At 41.1% G+C, this 17,186-nt stretch overlaps 1 protein-coding gene across 4 annotated transcripts in view; it reads right to left on the bottom strand.

The window, feature by feature from the left end:
• The window catches only part of nipblb (NIPBL cohesin loading factor b), a 502,440-nt gene that overhangs the window by 145,780 nt on the left and 339,474 nt on the right, over positions 1–17,186 (bottom strand). For all 4 annotated transcript variants that reach the window (XM_072257459.1, XM_072257461.1, XM_072257463.1 and 1 more), the window contains 6 exons: positions 16,615–16,704; positions 13,924–14,144; positions 13,364–13,466; positions 4,663–4,761; positions 3,753–3,899; positions 44–178 (listed from right to left, as the gene is read on the bottom strand). In XM_072257459.1, the coding sequence (XP_072113560.1) occupies positions 44–178; positions 3,753–3,899; positions 4,663–4,761; positions 13,364–13,466; positions 13,924–14,144; positions 16,615–16,704 (795 nt within the window). The remainder of the gene's footprint in view (positions 1–43; positions 179–3,752; positions 3,900–4,662; positions 4,762–13,363; positions 13,467–13,923; positions 14,145–16,614; positions 16,705–17,186) is intronic.

Below are 17,186 nucleotides of genomic sequence, written 5' to 3'. Positions count from 1 at the left end.
AAAGCATGTTAGCATTTTCCACAGATGAGCTATATAATTTTACCTTAATACCCTCTTCATCATTGACTCTGCGAATCATTCTCACGCACATCTCAGTCACTTTGGAGAAGGTTGGCTGTTCAATACAGATGTCACGCAGAATCTTGATCACTCTCTTCCTCACACTGATACCAGTGTCCTGCAAGAGATTACTTGTTAAAGGAAGAAGAGAGCTCTCAGAATGCAAGGCAAGAGCAGTGTAGATTTCAAGTAATGGATCTCGTTAAAATCACTTCTTTCAATAAACATAGGGATTCTGGCATAGCTCTTATTTACTCTGAAACAAACAAACCTAAAACAAGTACTGAGGTGTAACACAGAATATGGCCCATCTTGTCTGCGGTGACTCTCTGACAGATCTACAATGGCACTTCTCTCATCTTAAACCTAAGGCCTCTATTTATGAACTTGCCTACCTGGGAAAGTGACTAACTATCCTGCCTCTGGCCTTTTTAAGTTCATCACTCAACCATCAACATTCCAACGAGAATATAAACCTAGGGCCTCATTCCTTATATCGATCCAACCAATGGTCCTCATAAGTTCATCACTCAGTCTTCAACATTCCAATGAGAATATACACAGCCTATCCTATCTCTCCTTAAAACAATGCCCTGCAACCCAGGCAACATCCTGTGAATCTCCTCTCACTCTCTTTATTGCTATCACATCCTTCTTGTGGTGGTGGTGACTGGAAATATACACAATACTCACAAAACATAGGAAAAAGCCTTTTGACCCACGATGTTTGTACTATTATGTCAATTTAAACTAATTCCATTATTCTACACATGGTCAATAGCCCTTCATTCCATGCCTCCAAGTGTAGCCTAACCAATGTTTTGTAGAAATGCAACTTGATAACCCACTCTTATACTCAATGCCTTGACCCATGAGGATCCTCACTACACTATCCACTCATGTTCTCACTTTCAGCAAGCTATAAAGTTGCACTCAAGGTACCCCCATACATCAATCCTCTAAGGAGAGTGCTGTATGTCCTACTAAAATTTGACTTCCCAAAGAGCATTACCTCACAACTGTCTGGATTAAATTTGATCTGTCACCCCTCTGCCTAACTTTTCAGCTGATCTATATCTTTTGTATTCTTAAGATAACCTTTCTTGTCATCTTCATCAATTTTTATGTTGTCAGCAAACATCAGCACAGCCACATTCTCATCTAAGTATTACATTTTACAAACAAAAGTTCTGGCACCAATCAATGCAGTACTATACCTGATACAGATTTTCAGTCAGTGTAGTATCCTTCTAGTACCACACTTTGCTTCCAATCACTAAGTCAATTTTGCACCTATTATGCCTCAAATCCTTTCTGCCTTAATCACAGCATGCTACCTATACGCTGCAATAACCTCATGTGTAAAACAGAATATAATTTCCCTGTTAGTTCTTTTATCAATCACCATAACCCCGTAACTTTAATTATAAAAGAAACAGAAGAAATATGAATTGTATTCTTCAGAGCAGAGATAGTTAAAAGGAAAAATTAGTGGAGGTTTGTAAAAGATTTTAAAGGATTTTGTTTAAATTGTACCATGGATTAATGATGCAAAGGGCAAAGATTTCAGAAAATTATTTGCCCCTGGATGTAGGCATTACTTACGAGGCTGAATTTATGGCACATTTTTTATGTAAGTATCATGTTGAGTATTTACAGGGATAACTATATCATAATGGAGTCAAAGAAACTGCAGAAATCTGAAATGAAAAACAGAAAATGCTGGAAACACTTAGCAGGTCAAGAAGCAAATGTGGAAAGAAAAATAGTTGCCATTTCACACACCCATGGTGCTTTAATTTCTTCCCACATTCCAAGGCGCGCATTGGTAGTTTAGTTGACCACGCTAAGTTGCCCCTAGTAAGTGGCTGAGTGGTGAAGTTTTGGGGCCGGGTTTTCCTGTGTGTGTGTGTGTGGGGGGGGAGAAAAAAAATTGATGGGAGAATAAAAAAATGAATATTTTACATCTTTGATGTTTATAATTTATGATTTTTATGTCTGCCCTGTACTGCGACTGTAAAACAACAAATTTCACGTTATATGTCAGTGATAATAAATCAGATTCTAATTCTGATAAATGGGTGATTGATGGTCAGTACGTACTTGGTGGACCAAAGTGCCTGTTTCCGTGCTGCATCTCTTTGTGACTAACAGGAGACAGAGTTAAGGTGGCTGGCAAAAGAACAAAAAGTGATTTGATGAGAGATTTTATTCAAATATGGCAAATGGTTATGTCTGGAATGCAGTTCTGAGGTAAAAATTGAAGCACAAACATAGGAAATGCTGGAGACATTCAGCAAGTCAGACAGCATCAGTTCAAAAAGAAAGCTAACTTGTTTCTCTTTTCACAGGTGCTGCCTGGCCTTCTGAGTTTTACCAGCATCTTCTGCTATTATTTCAGATTTCCAGCACATCAGTTTTTCTTTGATTTTCAGTTTTACTATACGAGGCAGATTTAATTGCAAAGAGAAGGTGGATAAGTATTTGAAAGTAATCAAGCTGGACTAGGAGGAGAGCGACTAGCTGGATTGCTCTCACACAGAACCAGTTCAGGCTTAACTGGCTAAATGAGTTTCTTCAACACTGTAACTATTCCATGATTATCATTCTACAGTTCTCCAATCCCCACAGAAGGCGAGCAAAGACTTGGGTTAATATTTCACTTCTGGTCCAGTGCCTATATATTTTTCCACTTTTGGCATCAGTCATAACATTAAGTCACAACACAATAAAAGGCCTGAGCTAGAAGATCTGTCCATTAATTTGAGAAACACAGCGTAAATATTATAAATATAGGTTGTTGGTTAGTCAGACGGTGTCAAAGGTTACGAGAAGGCGGCAACAGAATGGGTTTGAGAGGGATAATAAATCAGCCATGATGGAATGGTGGAGCAGATTCAATGGGCTGAGAGGCCTAATTCTGCCCCTACGTCTATCTTGTCTAAGTTTTAGATCGATGGACTCACTGGAACCAAAGGCAGTGCTCATTCAGAGATTGAAACAAAGGTAATGGACTGAAGTTGTGTGCTATCAGGTCTGATTGTGAACAAGAACTGGGGGCAACCTACACACTGGTTGAACTTGTTACACTTTGACGTTGCTATACAAAAGGCAGCTTTGTTTCACAAGTATTCTACAGTTCACAGCCTCTTAGATGCATAAACACACATTCTACGGCACCTCTGATTTACCTGGTCTCTCTCTCAAACAAAAGTACTATCAGCAAAGTTCACATTTCATGATTAAATAAAAGATGAAGCTTCAAACTGAATAGCATTAATCTTAAGTCAATTCTTGGCCATATGATCTTCCGCCTTGCTCAAATCTCTATAATTCTGAATTCATATCATGCTTGAAAAATGTCATCTGTTCTCACAACTTCATACACTGTCACATTCTGAACAGACACTTCAGTTGTAGAAGTTTAAATATTTAAACAAAATATCTTGCAAGTTCTGGGAATACACTAGCCACATCGGTGAAGCGATATCAAGCAAAATGTTATCCCTTGAACAATGACCAACAGGTGCTGAATAATCTTCTGAGGACTTGGATCTCTAACACAGGTCAGGCAATTTCACACAAGTCAAGTGCACTTGGTCTATTCAGCTGTCCTCCCCAACTCATGATATCGATAGCCTATGTTATTGGGTGAGACTGGGCCTTCTGTACCAGTCAAGAAACGGACGTACCAATATCCTCTCAATCAACATGTCATAATACTGCTCTGTAAGCTGAGGACGACTCAGCACAAAGCGTCCCAGTAATTCCACAGCTGCCTCACGCACACTTGTGGAGTTGTCCATCAGGCGCCCATGAACACCGCGCTGCATGTCCAACTGTAAATAAAACAGACAACAGCTATAAGATTCAGCAGCAAAGTGCCAAGAGTAAACAATGTAACATAATTGTTTTAAAAATATGTGAATGATTTGTATGTGGCAACATGAGCAAGTTCACAAAATACACTCAGGTTGGTGAGGTTGTTTGCAGATGGAGGGTGGTCCTATGCCACAGGATATTGATATGTTGGTGATATGGGCTGAGAAATGACAGACGAAATTTAATCTGGGTAAAAGAGAGGCGATGCATTTTGAGAACACTAATGAGGTTATGACACAGACCATTGTATGGTTCTTTTCAAACTGCAAGAATGCAAAGTACCTGGAGAGAGTGGTGGGAGCAGTATTTACACATTATTTAAGAGGCGTTTAGATGGGCACTTGAACTGCTCGGGAGTAGAAGGCTATGGGGTAGGAGTTGGGACATGGAGTTAACATGGATGGGTGGAAGAGAGTGCATGGCATGCTTCTATGCTGCATGATTTGATATGTATCTAGAACAGAACTCAAGTTGAGGCAAGAGAAACAGACTCAGCATTCATTCCCTGAAACCTCTTTGATTCATGGAATTCTCCGATACTGGAAGCCCTCAGAGACCATCTCTCAAGCCAAGCTTTACAAATTCCAGGACTGCATGATAGACTGTCTTTGAAAATGTATCAATGATATAACACTCTGAAAACTAGACCCTGAAGGTGATGGGGAAACATATTTCTATAGAGGGAAATGAAAAAAATCATAAAGAAATAAAAATCATTACCCTTGCAAGTATGCTAGGATCCACAGCAACAACCTCAGATAGACATTTCATGGCCTTTGTTCGTACAGCAATCGCACTTTCTCCTAGAACACGTAGAATCTAGAAATGAAAAAGATAACATCCATTACACAGTATAAGAAAATTTCAGTAGCCTATTGGATAACTGTTAATGGCAGGCCCCTTAATGGTGTTGATATACAGAGGGATCTTAGCTCCCTGAAGCTGGTAGGATAGGTTGATAGGGAGGAAATGAAGGTGTATGGCATTTTTGCCATTATCAGTTGAGGCAATGAGTTCAAGAGGCGGAAGGTTATGTTGCAGGTTTATAAAACTCTAGAATATGGAGTAATGCATTAAATTCTGAATAATTTGTTTCAGTATTAACCAGTGATTGGGGCCTTGCAGGACAGGTGAATATGCTGTCAAAGGATATCATAGAGTCATAGTAAAGTACAGCACAGAAACAGGCCCCTTGGTCCATCGAGTCTGGGTTACTCCCATCGATCTGCACCAGGACCATAGCCCTCCATACCCCTACCATCCATATACCTTTCCAAAATTTTCTTAAACATTGAAATCGAGCTTGCATGCACCACTTGTGCTGGCACCTCATTCCACACCCACGACCCTCTGACTGAAGTTTCCCCTCATGTTCCCACTAAACTCTTCACTCTCAACCTATGACCTCTAGTTGTAGTCCCACCCACCTTCAGTGGAAAAAGTCAGCTTGCATTTACCCAAGCTATACCCCTCAATTTTGTTATCACCATCTCCCCTTAAACATCTACGTTCCAAAAATAAAATCTGAACATATTCAATCTTTCCTTAAAACTCAGGCCCTCCAGACCTGGCCACATCCTTGTAAGTTTGTAGGTATGAGGGTACAATTGAGGTAATAATGGGGGACAAAGAAATGGCAGATGAACTTAATGGGTACTTTCCATCAGTCTTCACTGTGGAAGACACTAGCAGTGTGCAGAGGTCTGTGAGCATCAGGGAGAAGGAATGAGATCCATTACTATTACAAAGGAAAAAATGCTAGGCAAACTCAAAGGTCTTAAGGTGGATAAATCACCTGGGCCAAAGGGATTACATCCCAGAGACCTGAGAGAGTTTGCTGAAGAGATGACTGTTGCATTGGTCATGATCTTTCAAGAATCACTTAATTCTGGCGTGGTCCCAGAGGACTGGAAGATTGCAAATGTCACTCCACTCTTTAAGAAGGGAGGAAGGCAAAAAAATGGAAATTATAGGCCAGTTAGCCTAACCTCAGTGGTTGGGAAAGTGTTGAGAGTTTATTATTAAGGATGAGGTTTCGAGGTACTTGGAGACTAATAATAAAATAATTCAAAGTCAGTATGATTTCTGTAAAGGGAAATCTTGATAAGGTGCCACACATGGAGTTGCTTAACAAGATAAGAATCCTATGGCATTACAGGAAAGATGCTGGCATCGGTAGAGGAATGGCTTGCAGACAGGAGTAAGCTAGTGTGAATAAAAGGGGCCTTTTCTGTTTGGCTTTCGGTGACTAGTGGTATTCCTCAGGGGTCAGTATTGGGACCGCTGCTTTTCACATTATCAATGACTTAGATAATGGAATTGATGTCTCTGTGGTAAAGTTTGTGGATGATACGAAAACAGGTGGAGGGGTAGGCAGTGCTAAGGAAGAAATGCAATTGCAGCAGGACTTAGACAAATTGGAAGAATGGGCAAGATACTGACAGATGGAATACAGTGTTGGGAAATGTATGATAATATATTTTGGTCAAAGGAACAATAGAAAGGACTATTGTCTAAATGGGGAGAAGGTTCAAACATGAGAGGTGCAGAGGGACTTAGGAGTCCTTGTGCAAGACACCCAGAAGGTTAATTTACAGGTTGAGTCTGTGGTAAAGAAGGCAAATGCAATGTTCACATTTATTTCAAGGGGAACAGAATAATAGGAGATAATACTGAGGCTTTATAAGACACTACTCAGGCCATACTTGGGAGTATTGTCAACAGTATTGGGCCCCATATCTCAGAAAAGATGTGTTGTTATTGGAGAGATCCCAGAGGAGGTTCACAAGGATGATTCCAGGAATGAAGGGGTTAATGTATGAGGAGCATTTGGCAGCTATGGACCTGTACTCAGTGGAATTTAGAAGGATGTGTGGGGTTTTCATTGAAACCTACTGAATGTTGAAAGGACTAAACAGGGTGGATGTGGAGAGGATCTTTTTCTCTGGTGGGGGTATCCAGAACTAGAGGGCACTGCCTCAAAATTCCTATCCTTTAGAAAAGAGGTAAGGTTTTTTTTTAGCCAGACAGTGGTGAATCAGTGGAATGCTCTGCCACAGACTGCAGTGGAGGCCAAGTCTGTGGGTATATTTAAGGCGGAAGTTGTTTCCTGATCAGTCAGGGTAAAGGATATGCGAGAAGGCAGGTGTATGAGGTTGAGTGGGATCCAGGATCAGCCATGGTGGAATGGCAGCGCAGACTCGATGGGCTGAACGGCTTAATTCTGATCCTATGTCATATGGTCATAAACACTGCCAATTTTTCTGCTTCTGCAACCTCCCATGGCAACATGTTCTAGGCACCCAATGTTTTCTCCTTACAAAAAACACACCTCAGAAAATCTCCTTTAGATTCCCCATCACCTTGAAGCTGTGCCATAGGAAAGAAAAATTTCAAGTAGGGAGGGAGGTAGAAGAAAACAAATTAAAGTCTAGTTAATCTGACTTCAGTGACTGGGAAGTCTATTAATAAGGATAAAGGTTCATGGAGGCAAACAATAAAGTAGGCCAAAGTCAGCATGGTTTCCTTAAGGGAAAATCTTACCTGACAAATCTGTTGGAATTCCTTAAGGAACTAACAGGCAGGATAGACAAATGGGACATGAATTTTCAGAAGGCATTTGACAAGGTGCCATACATGAGGCTGCTTAACAAGAGCCCATGGTATCAAAGGAAAGCTACATGAACGGATAGAAGATCCACTGACTGGGAGGAGGCAAAAAATGGGAATAAAGGGAGCCTTTTCCATTTGGCTACCAGTGTCTAGTGGTGTTCCACAGGAGTCAGTACTGGGATAGTTTCTTTTCACATTATGTCAATGATTTGGATAATGGAATTGATGGCTTTGTGGCCAAGTTTATCAATGATATGAAGATAGGTTGCAGAGCAGGGAGTGTTGAGGAAGCAGTAAGTCCACCGAAGGACTTTGAGAGATTGAGAGAAAAGGCAAAGAACTAGCAAATGGACCATAGTGTTGAGAAGTGTATAGTCATGCACATTGGTAGAAGAAATAAGGGCATAGACTATTTTCTAAATGGGGAGAAAATTCAAAAAACAAGTCCTTATGCAGGATTCCTTAGGTTAACTTGCAGATTGAGTTGGTGGTAAGGAGGAATTCCTTCAGCCAGAGGGTAGTGAATCTGTAGAAGCCCTTGCACAGTTGGCTGTGGAGGCCAAGTCATTGTGTATTTTTAAAGCGGAGATTAAGACATATAGAAACATAGAAAATAGGTGCAGGAGTAGGCCATTTGGCCCTTTGAGCCTGCACCGCCATTCAGTATGATCATGGCTGATCATCCAACTCAGAACCCTGTACCTGCCTTCTCTCCATACCCCCTGATCCCTTTAGCCACAAGGGCCATATCTAACTCCCTCTTAAATATAGCCAATGAACTGGCCTCAACTGTTTCCTGTGGCAGAGAATTCCACAGATTCACCACTCGCTGTGTGAAGAAGTTTTTCCTCATCTCGGTCCTAAAAGGCCCCTTTATCCTCAAACTGTGACCCCTCGTTCTGGAATTCCCCAACATCGGGAACAATCTTCCTACATCTAGCCTGTCCAATCCCTTTAGAATTTTATACGTTTCAATAAGATCCCCCCTCAACCTTCTAAATTCCAGACAGTATAAGCCTAGTCGATCCAGTCTTTCATCATATGCCATCCCAGGAATCAATCTGGTGAACCTTCTTTGTACTCCCTCTATGGCAAGAATGTCTTTCCTCAGATTAGGGGACCAAAACTGCACACAATATAGGAGCAGAATTAAGCCATTCAGCCCATTGAGTCTGCTCCGACATTTCATTGTGGCTGATCCATTTTCCTCTCAGCCCCAATCTCCTGCCTTCTCCACATAACCCTTCATGCCCTGATTACTCAGGGACCTATTAACCTCTGCCTTAAATACCCCCAAAGACCTGGCCTCCACAGCCACCCGTGGCAACGAATTCCACAGATTCACCACACTCTGGCTAAAGATATCCCTCATCTCCATACTAAATGACCCTATATTCTGAGATTGTGCCTTCTGGTTCTAGACTTCCGCACCATAGGAAACATCCTCTCCATGTCCAGTCTATCAAGGCCTTTCAACATTCGAAAGGTTTACCCCTCATTTTTCTGAATTCCAGTGAGAGCCATCTATTGGTCCTCCTATGGTAACCCTTTCACCCCTGGGGGAACCATTCTTGTAAACCTCCTCTAACTGAAACTTCTGCAATGTCAGCAGATTCTTTCTTAGATAAGGGGCCCAAAACTACTCTCAATACTCCAAGTAAGGCCTTACCAGCGGCTTATGAAGTCTCAACATTACATCTTTCGGCCAGAAAGAACGAGAGTCTATAAATCAGTAAATCTGAATGAATCAAGGACATTGGAAGCAGACAAGACTAAGTGTCTTTGTCCTTGCCGGGTGCTTGGGGATGGAGGCTGCCATTTTGTGAAGACACTCTATTCTCCATTTTGTGAGCATGAACTTGTTTGGCTTGATCGGTGTTTTAAAGAAGACAATGATGCTTCAGGTAATCTGCTGGACTAGAGATCATTTCCAAACAAGAAGTTATTTGTGAGATGTTTGTTGGTTGGATATAACATGCAGGTTTTTGACCATTGGAATCAGTATCTGTTCTGTGTGAACCAAGCTTATTGTTGATTGAGAACATACAGCCATAAATTATCGACTGCCACTTGCTGGGAAGAGAACAATACATGGATGCTGGCTTGGAGCAGAGCCAACAACAAGGTGTTAATGGTCAGACACATCACCTGTGGGCAATGATACTGAATGCAATATTTGAATTGATAAGGAATGGATATAAAAGTGGGTGCTTTGTGTGTGCTGGCAGCGGAAACTTCAACTAACCATCGCATGAGCACGGAACACATGACGAGTAAATCGAGATGACAAGGAATGCCTGGCCAGCTAGCACAGTCTCCTTTGCCTGGGTAATAACTTTGCTATTTTTTGAATATTCAGGATAGTCAGGAAACTCAGCAGATATGCACACAAGGTATTTAGTGTATGAATTCATGTACTTGTTAGACAATGAAGGTACTTGTGGGTAAATACAGATTCTCTCTCTGTGCCTCACTGTTCATTATTACAAGGACAAACAAGAGAAAATCTGCAGATGCTGGAAATCCAAGCAACACAAACAAAATGCTGGAGGAACTCAGTAGCAGACATCCCACCTCTCCCGGAAGTTCCGGGAGTCTCCCGCATATTGATAATGGCTCCCTGATGCCCGCAAATTATATACAATATCCTGGAAATCGATTTTTTTGAGACCAAGGGAGAGCGCATGCGAGAGAGTGAGGGAGAGCGCGTGTGAGAGAGAGCACCATAGCAGAGTGTTCCAAAAAAAGAAAATATAAAACATACTTCACCCCGGACTACACTAAAGTGTACCCCTGCCTAATAGGGGTCAAAATAATGACAGTGTTGCTCGCTGCACTGTTTGCAACAGTGACTTTTCCATTGCCCATGGTAGGTTAAGACTGTAAAAGACATGGTGAGGTGAGTTTAACAGGTGTCATTCGTTCATTAGCATAGCTAACGTTATTTAAACTAGCTGGCTAGCTGCTAAGGAGCTACTCTATTGCAGACATTCCACTTCTCCCGGAAGTTCTGGGAGTCTCCCGCAAATTGATGGTGCTACCTCCCTGAAATGAGTTTTTGTAGGGTGGGATGTCCCTCAGTAGGCCAGGTAGTATCTATGGGGAAAAAAAGTAGTTGATGCTTTGGGCCAAAACCCTTCGACAGGACTGAAGGAAAAAAGCTGAGGAGTAGATTTAAAAGGGGAGAGAGAAACACAAGGGGCTAGGTGAAACCGGAAGGGGGAGGGATGAAGTAATGAGTTGGGAAGTTGATTGGTGAAAGAGGTACAGGGCTGGAGAAGGGGGAGTCTGATAGGAGAGGACAGAAGACAATGGAAGAAAGAAAAGGGGGAGGGGCACCAGAGGGAGGCGATGGGCAGGCCAGGAGATAAATTGAGAGAATAGAAGGGGATGGGGAATGGTGGGGGTTGGGGGGGGGGGTTGGGGTCCATTACCGGAGGTTCGAGAAATTACTGCTCATGCCATCAGGTTGGAGGCTACCCAGACGGAATACAGATCTGCCGTCATCAGTTCCAATCAACTTTGGCTAGCTCCTCTCCCATGCATTTCTAATTCCCTTTACTTCGCTGATTCATCTGACCTTAGCTTCTCCCTCTCAAGAATTCTATCAAATTATGATCACTGCTACCCTAAGGGTTCTGTTACCTTTAACTCCCTAATCAAATCAGGTTTATTGCACATACTAAATCCAAGATAGTTGCTCCATAAGTGGCCTGAACCAAGAAGCTCAGCTCTATAAAGCTATCCTGTAGACTTCTACAAAATCCCCCTCTTGGGATCCAGCACTGATGTGATTTTACCAATCAATCTGCATATTGAAGTCCCCATAACATTGCCCTTTTGACATGCTTTTTCTATCTCCTGTAGTAATCTGTAAACCACTTCTTTGCTGCTGTTTGGAAGCCTGTACATTAACTCCTGTCAGGGTCTTTTACTCTTACAGTATTTTAGCTCTACCCCCAAAAGGTTCTCCACCTTCTGACCTTATGTCACCTCTTTTTAGGGATTTGATTTCATCTTTTACCAAAAGAGCCACCCCACCCCTCTGCTTGTCCTTTTGAAACAACAGTATCCTTGGATGTTAAGCTCCCAGCTATAAGCTTCCTTCAGCCATGACTCAGTGATGCCCACAATATCATACTCACCATTCTCTGTGTTACAAGTTGATATACCTTATGCCATATACTGCATGCATTCAAATATAAGACCTTCGGTTCTATATTCATCATCCTTTTTGATTTTGTCCCCCTTTTGCATTGTAACTCATCCCGCTGGCTGCAATTTAGCCTTATCATCAGCCTGTCTTTGCTAGCAGTCTCACTACACACTGCCTCTCTTTGTAAACCAACTGCCCCATCCACAGTTCTATCATTCTGGTTCCCATTCCCCTACCAAATTACTTTAAACCTTCCCAAACAGGTCTAGAAAAGCTGTCTACAAGGATATTGGTCCCCCTCGGGGTCAGGTGTTACCCACCCCTTTTGTAAAAGTTGTACCTTCCCTGGAAGAGATCTGAATAATCCACAAATCTGAATCCCTGTCCCAGTTCCTCAGCCTCACATTTATCTGCCAAATGCTCCTAGTCTGACCCTCTCCAGTAAGTGGCACAGGCAGCAATCCAAAGATTACTACCCTGGTGGTCCTGCTTTTCAGCTTTCTACCTAACTCCTTAAAATCTCTCTTCTGGACCTCCTCACCTTTCCTACCCATGTCATTGGTACCATTAAGTACCAAGGTTGATAGGTTCCTGATTAGTCAGGGCTTCAAAGATTATAGGGAGAAGGCAGTAGAATGGAGTTGAGGGGGATAATAGGTTAGCCATGATGAAATGCCATACATCAAGTTGCCCTCTCAGCCTCTAACACTCTAGAGAAAAACAATCAAAGTTTGTCAAACCTCTCCTTATAGCCCATCCAGCAACATCCTGGTATATCTTGACATCACTAGACATAACTGAGCATTTATTTTGATTAATCTTCACCACATTGCATCCTTAAAAAACAGTGCTAGACAAAACTCCACCTCTCACCTTTAGCATTATTGTATCTTTTAAATGCACCTGTAGAAGTCACTGGAATTTAACTGAATATCACATGTGCAAATTGCTAACAATTAAAAAACAGCACTTCTTGAATTGAAATTAGAGTAATGAAGTCTATGGCATAGAGTTTACATAGAGGATCACACTGAAATAGAAGAAATGCCTATAAACCAAATTGGTGTCTTGAATTTATAAGTGAAGTGGGAGAGGAAATGAATTTGAATTGAATTGATTTGGCTTTATTACTTACATCCTTCATATACATGAGTAAAAATCGTTACGTCTAAATGTGCAATTTATAGTAATTTATAATAAATAGTATGCACAACAATATAACATAGAAGTACAGTTATGTCAGCATGAATTAATCAGTTTGATTGCCTGGTGGAAGAAGCTGTCCCAGAGCCAGTTGGTCCTGGCTTTTATGCTGTGGTACAGTTTCCCAGATGGTAGCAGCTATAACAGTTTGTGTTTGGGGTGACTTGGGTCCCCAATGATACTTCGGGCCATTTTTACATTTTCATGTATAAAACCAGAACACTATCTCCATTCTGGATATATATTGGCTTTGAGAAAAAGAGGAAAAGTATACCGCTTTCCACAATTCACATGGACTAAAATGGACACTGCTGCCCCTATCCCCACTGATTAAACTCTTTGCTTTGTTCATAATCCAAGAACCAAGTGACTTTATAAGTATCTCGTTTCATCAAAGGCTTTTTTCAAATGGTATCCCATCAGTTTTCTTTTGCAATCAGTAACACATACCTGCGTCAAATAAATATCAAAGCTCTGTGCAAACGGCCTCATAGAGGCCAAGTATCGGACAATCAAACAGGCATCTTCATAGTCCACGTTAGCAGAGTTCATTCTGTGGGTGCAAAAGGAAACTAGTCAGGCAAGACATGATGAGTAGCCATCCTCAGGAACAATTTGTTAAACAGCCTAATGTTAACCACTTAGCTAGTTATTTCACTGACACAAGAGGTACAATTAGAAACTGTAAAAATGTATCAATCTTTAGGTACGAGATCATTAAACCTTCAGTTTACAGGACTTAAATGCAGAAGATTGTCTGGACATATTTTTCTGTGCAGAATATTGCACTACACTAACACACACACACACACACACACACACAAGTATATGGACAAACAGAATCACAATGCTGTCACTAATTACCACCCACCTACATTCTGATTTTCACGACTAAGCCTGCATCAAAGAAAGAATGATAAGCACCTATTCTGTGAAGAAAGTATTTCATAAATGGATTGTCCTGGACCATATACAAAATGCTCCCAAAAATGTGGCTCGTTGCACCTTACCTCAGGGTGCTAAATTGAGTTGGGGCAGTTTTGATGACAGAGCGAAGGAACTTCTTGCGTTTTTCTGCTCTTTGCATAATCTCTCCTGTGGATTCGAGCTCCTTGGCATGCTGTGTCCCGTCTGAGGAGTCGTCATCCTTCTGATTCTGTGACTTCATTGCTTTTTCTGTCTCCATTGTAGTGTCACGGAACCATTGTGCAATGTAAAATTTCCTAGCAAACTTGAAAACACACATGCGCACACACACTTATTGCAGGATCATCGAGAGCAATTAGCAACATTACACTAGTTCAGAAGGGCTTAAACTGACTACTTTGAGAAAATTTGACTGCAGTATCAAAGCAAACTCTGGAGAATAAGACTGGTGAATAAAAAACAGGAAATAAAGAAGTGGCAGACATGCGACATCATTTTAAGGTTGTCCTTACTGTGGACAACACCTTAGAAAACACTCGGGCTAATTTCAAACAACATGAAAAACCTGCAATCATAAGGGAAACTTGATGGTGAAACTCAGAGCTATACACAAACAATGTGGGAAGTTAGGGACACTTCCATAGCGATCACATGTGCAGGAGGTGGATTCAGCTGCTGATCGTGGAGCTGCAATATGGATTTACTGTGGTTAGTAAAATGGTCAGACTTCAGGTAAAGACTGCACAGGAAGGAAGGGAATGAGAAGCCACCAAAGGTAACAGGTAGTTCAGGAATTCCAAGTAGCTACCGTCCTTAAATAAATACTATGTTAAGATTGACATATAGGAGTTGTTTAAAGACCAGCTGGTCAGAATACAGGGTCAACATGCTCCTTTGAGGAAAAATGACAAAAATGGCAAGGATTGGGAACTCTAGATGACAAAAGATAAAGCAAGCATTTGTAAGGTTTATGATGCTGAAATCAGACAGAACCTTTTAAGAGTATAAAGGAAGCAGGAAAGAACTTAAACAAGAATTAGGTGATCTAAAAAGAGCCATGGAATATCCTTGTGGAATGATTAAACAGAATCCCAAGGCATTTTATATTTACATTACATACAAGAGGGTAACTAGGGAGAAGTTAGAGCCAAAGGAAATGGGTAAAGTATTAAACAAGCACTTTAAATCAATATCCACCAAGGACAAAGACATGGAGGAGAATGAGATGATGGAGAAATATTTGGATATTGTAGGGCATGTTGATATTGAGGAAGAGGAGATAGAACATAGAAGAGTTCAGGCCCTTCAGCTTTAGTTTCTTGAAGAGCAGGAAGATAGCATATCCCAAGGGCTTTATGGAATGCAAGAGAGGCAGGAAAGGAGATTGTTGGAGTCTTGATAGACCATTGTATTCTATTCAGTCACAGGAGAAATCCCAGAAGACTGCTAGAGAATAGCTAATATTATTCCTCCGTTTAAGTAGGGCAATGGACCACCAGAAAATTATAGGTTGGTGACTTTTAAATCAGTGGTAGGGGAATTAGTGGAGAAGATTCTGAAGGTTTGGGTCTACTCGCTTCTCAGAAAGCATGTATTTATTATAGATAGTCAGACTACATTGTCTTTAGGAAAGCTTTTGACAAGGTCCATCATGGTGGGTAATCTAGAAAACTAAGGCACAAGGGATCCATGGAAACTTGGTAGATTTAATTCAGGATTGGCTTGACCATAGAAGAAAGGAGGGAAAAGTTTAAGGGCGATTACGAAGCAAGTTTATTTTTACACAGAGTGCAGGTGACTGGAATACACTACAGGTGGAATTGAAGGATGCAGGTATAACAGAAATATTTAAAAATCATTTAGACACATATATGTAACCAAGGAATGGAGGGATGTCAATCATGTACAGCCAGATGAGATTAATTCGGATCAGCAGGGTTATCAAAAGGCCTGTTCCTGTGCTGTACTATGTTCTTGTACGCATCCATGTCATATTATTATATTTCAGGATAGAAACCACAGTAACCATAGAGCAGGCCAGAATGGCTAAGATGAGAACCTATGTAAAATATGGACATTGTATAGGCAGATGAGATTAGGTGGCCTTTTTAATTATAAATTTATTTGGTTCTGCAGAAGGATCTGTTCCTATGCTCTACTGTTCTATATTCTAATGAAGAGTATAAAGTCATAACAGTCTCTGACTTGCATAGCATGAAAATGGGTCTTTTGGCCCATTACGTCTTATGAAGACCTGTTTGCCCTTATATTTGCCCAGGTAGGGTCTGTATCCTTTATATTTTGCCTATTGAAGTGATTAGCTGAATGTCTTTTCAATATGGTGTTTGCATCTGTTTCCACTACTTCCTCTGGCATTGTATTCCAGGTTATCACACACTATGCAAAAAAAAATTTACAGACCAGAGGACATTCTTAAGGCAAGTGGAGGAAAGTTTAGGGGTGATGTCAAAGGTATGTTTTTTTTTAACAGAGAGAGCGGTAAGTACCTGGAATGCATTGCTACAGGCTGACCCAATAGGGACATTTAAGAGACACAGATAGGCACTTAGATGAAAGAAAATGAAGGGTTATGTTATGTAGGAGGGAAGGTTAGATTGATGATGGAGCGGGTTATATGAATCAGGACAGCTATGTGGGATGAAGGACCCATACTGTGTTGCATTGTTCTATGTTTTATCCCTCTCACTTCTGGATGCCCTGGGAAAACATGTCTGTTCTCAATTCAATTCTATTTTGAACTAGATTTCACTTACCATTAGTGAGGGGTCAGTCTCGGTATTCTCGTCTAGGTAATCCAGCAATGCCTTCTGTAGCTGTTGTACTTCATCCTCAATCCCTGAAACCTGTAGGATTTAAACCATTATTGGCAAAACTCAGATTGATAAACTCACACACAGAAGGTCAACCACTATGATCACACATAGACTCAGTCTATGGGGAAAGCAAAACTTGAAAATAATATTAATTGACAAGGTGCCAAAAGTCTGAGGGCATTTATCGTTCCAGATTTCTACCATTTTCAATTTGTCCTCTGATTTTTGGAATATATAGGTATCTCATTCCTGTGCACTGACTCATCACCACTTGTGATTTGTCCCGGTGTCATTGATAAATTTGTATGTGGCATTGGAGCTGTATATATAGAGAGTTGAGCAGGGGTCTAAGCAATCAGCCTTGAGATGCACCTGAGTTTATGGTCATCAAGAAGGGTAGAGATTGTGGAACATAAATAATGATCTTTCAAAAATCACTGGAGTCTGACATGGAGCCAGTGGACTGGAAAATTGCAAATGTCACTCCACTCTTTAAGAAAGGAGGAAGGGAG

The sequence above is a fragment of the Mobula birostris genome, chromosome 5, assembly GCF_030028105.1.
Source record: "Mobula birostris isolate sMobBir1 chromosome 5, sMobBir1.hap1, whole genome shotgun sequence".
NCBI lineage: Eukaryota > Metazoa > Chordata > Chondrichthyes > Myliobatiformes > Myliobatidae > Mobula > Mobula birostris.
The sequence above is the reverse complement of the archived record's forward strand: the minus strand, read 5'-3'. Positions and strand labels throughout refer to the sequence as shown.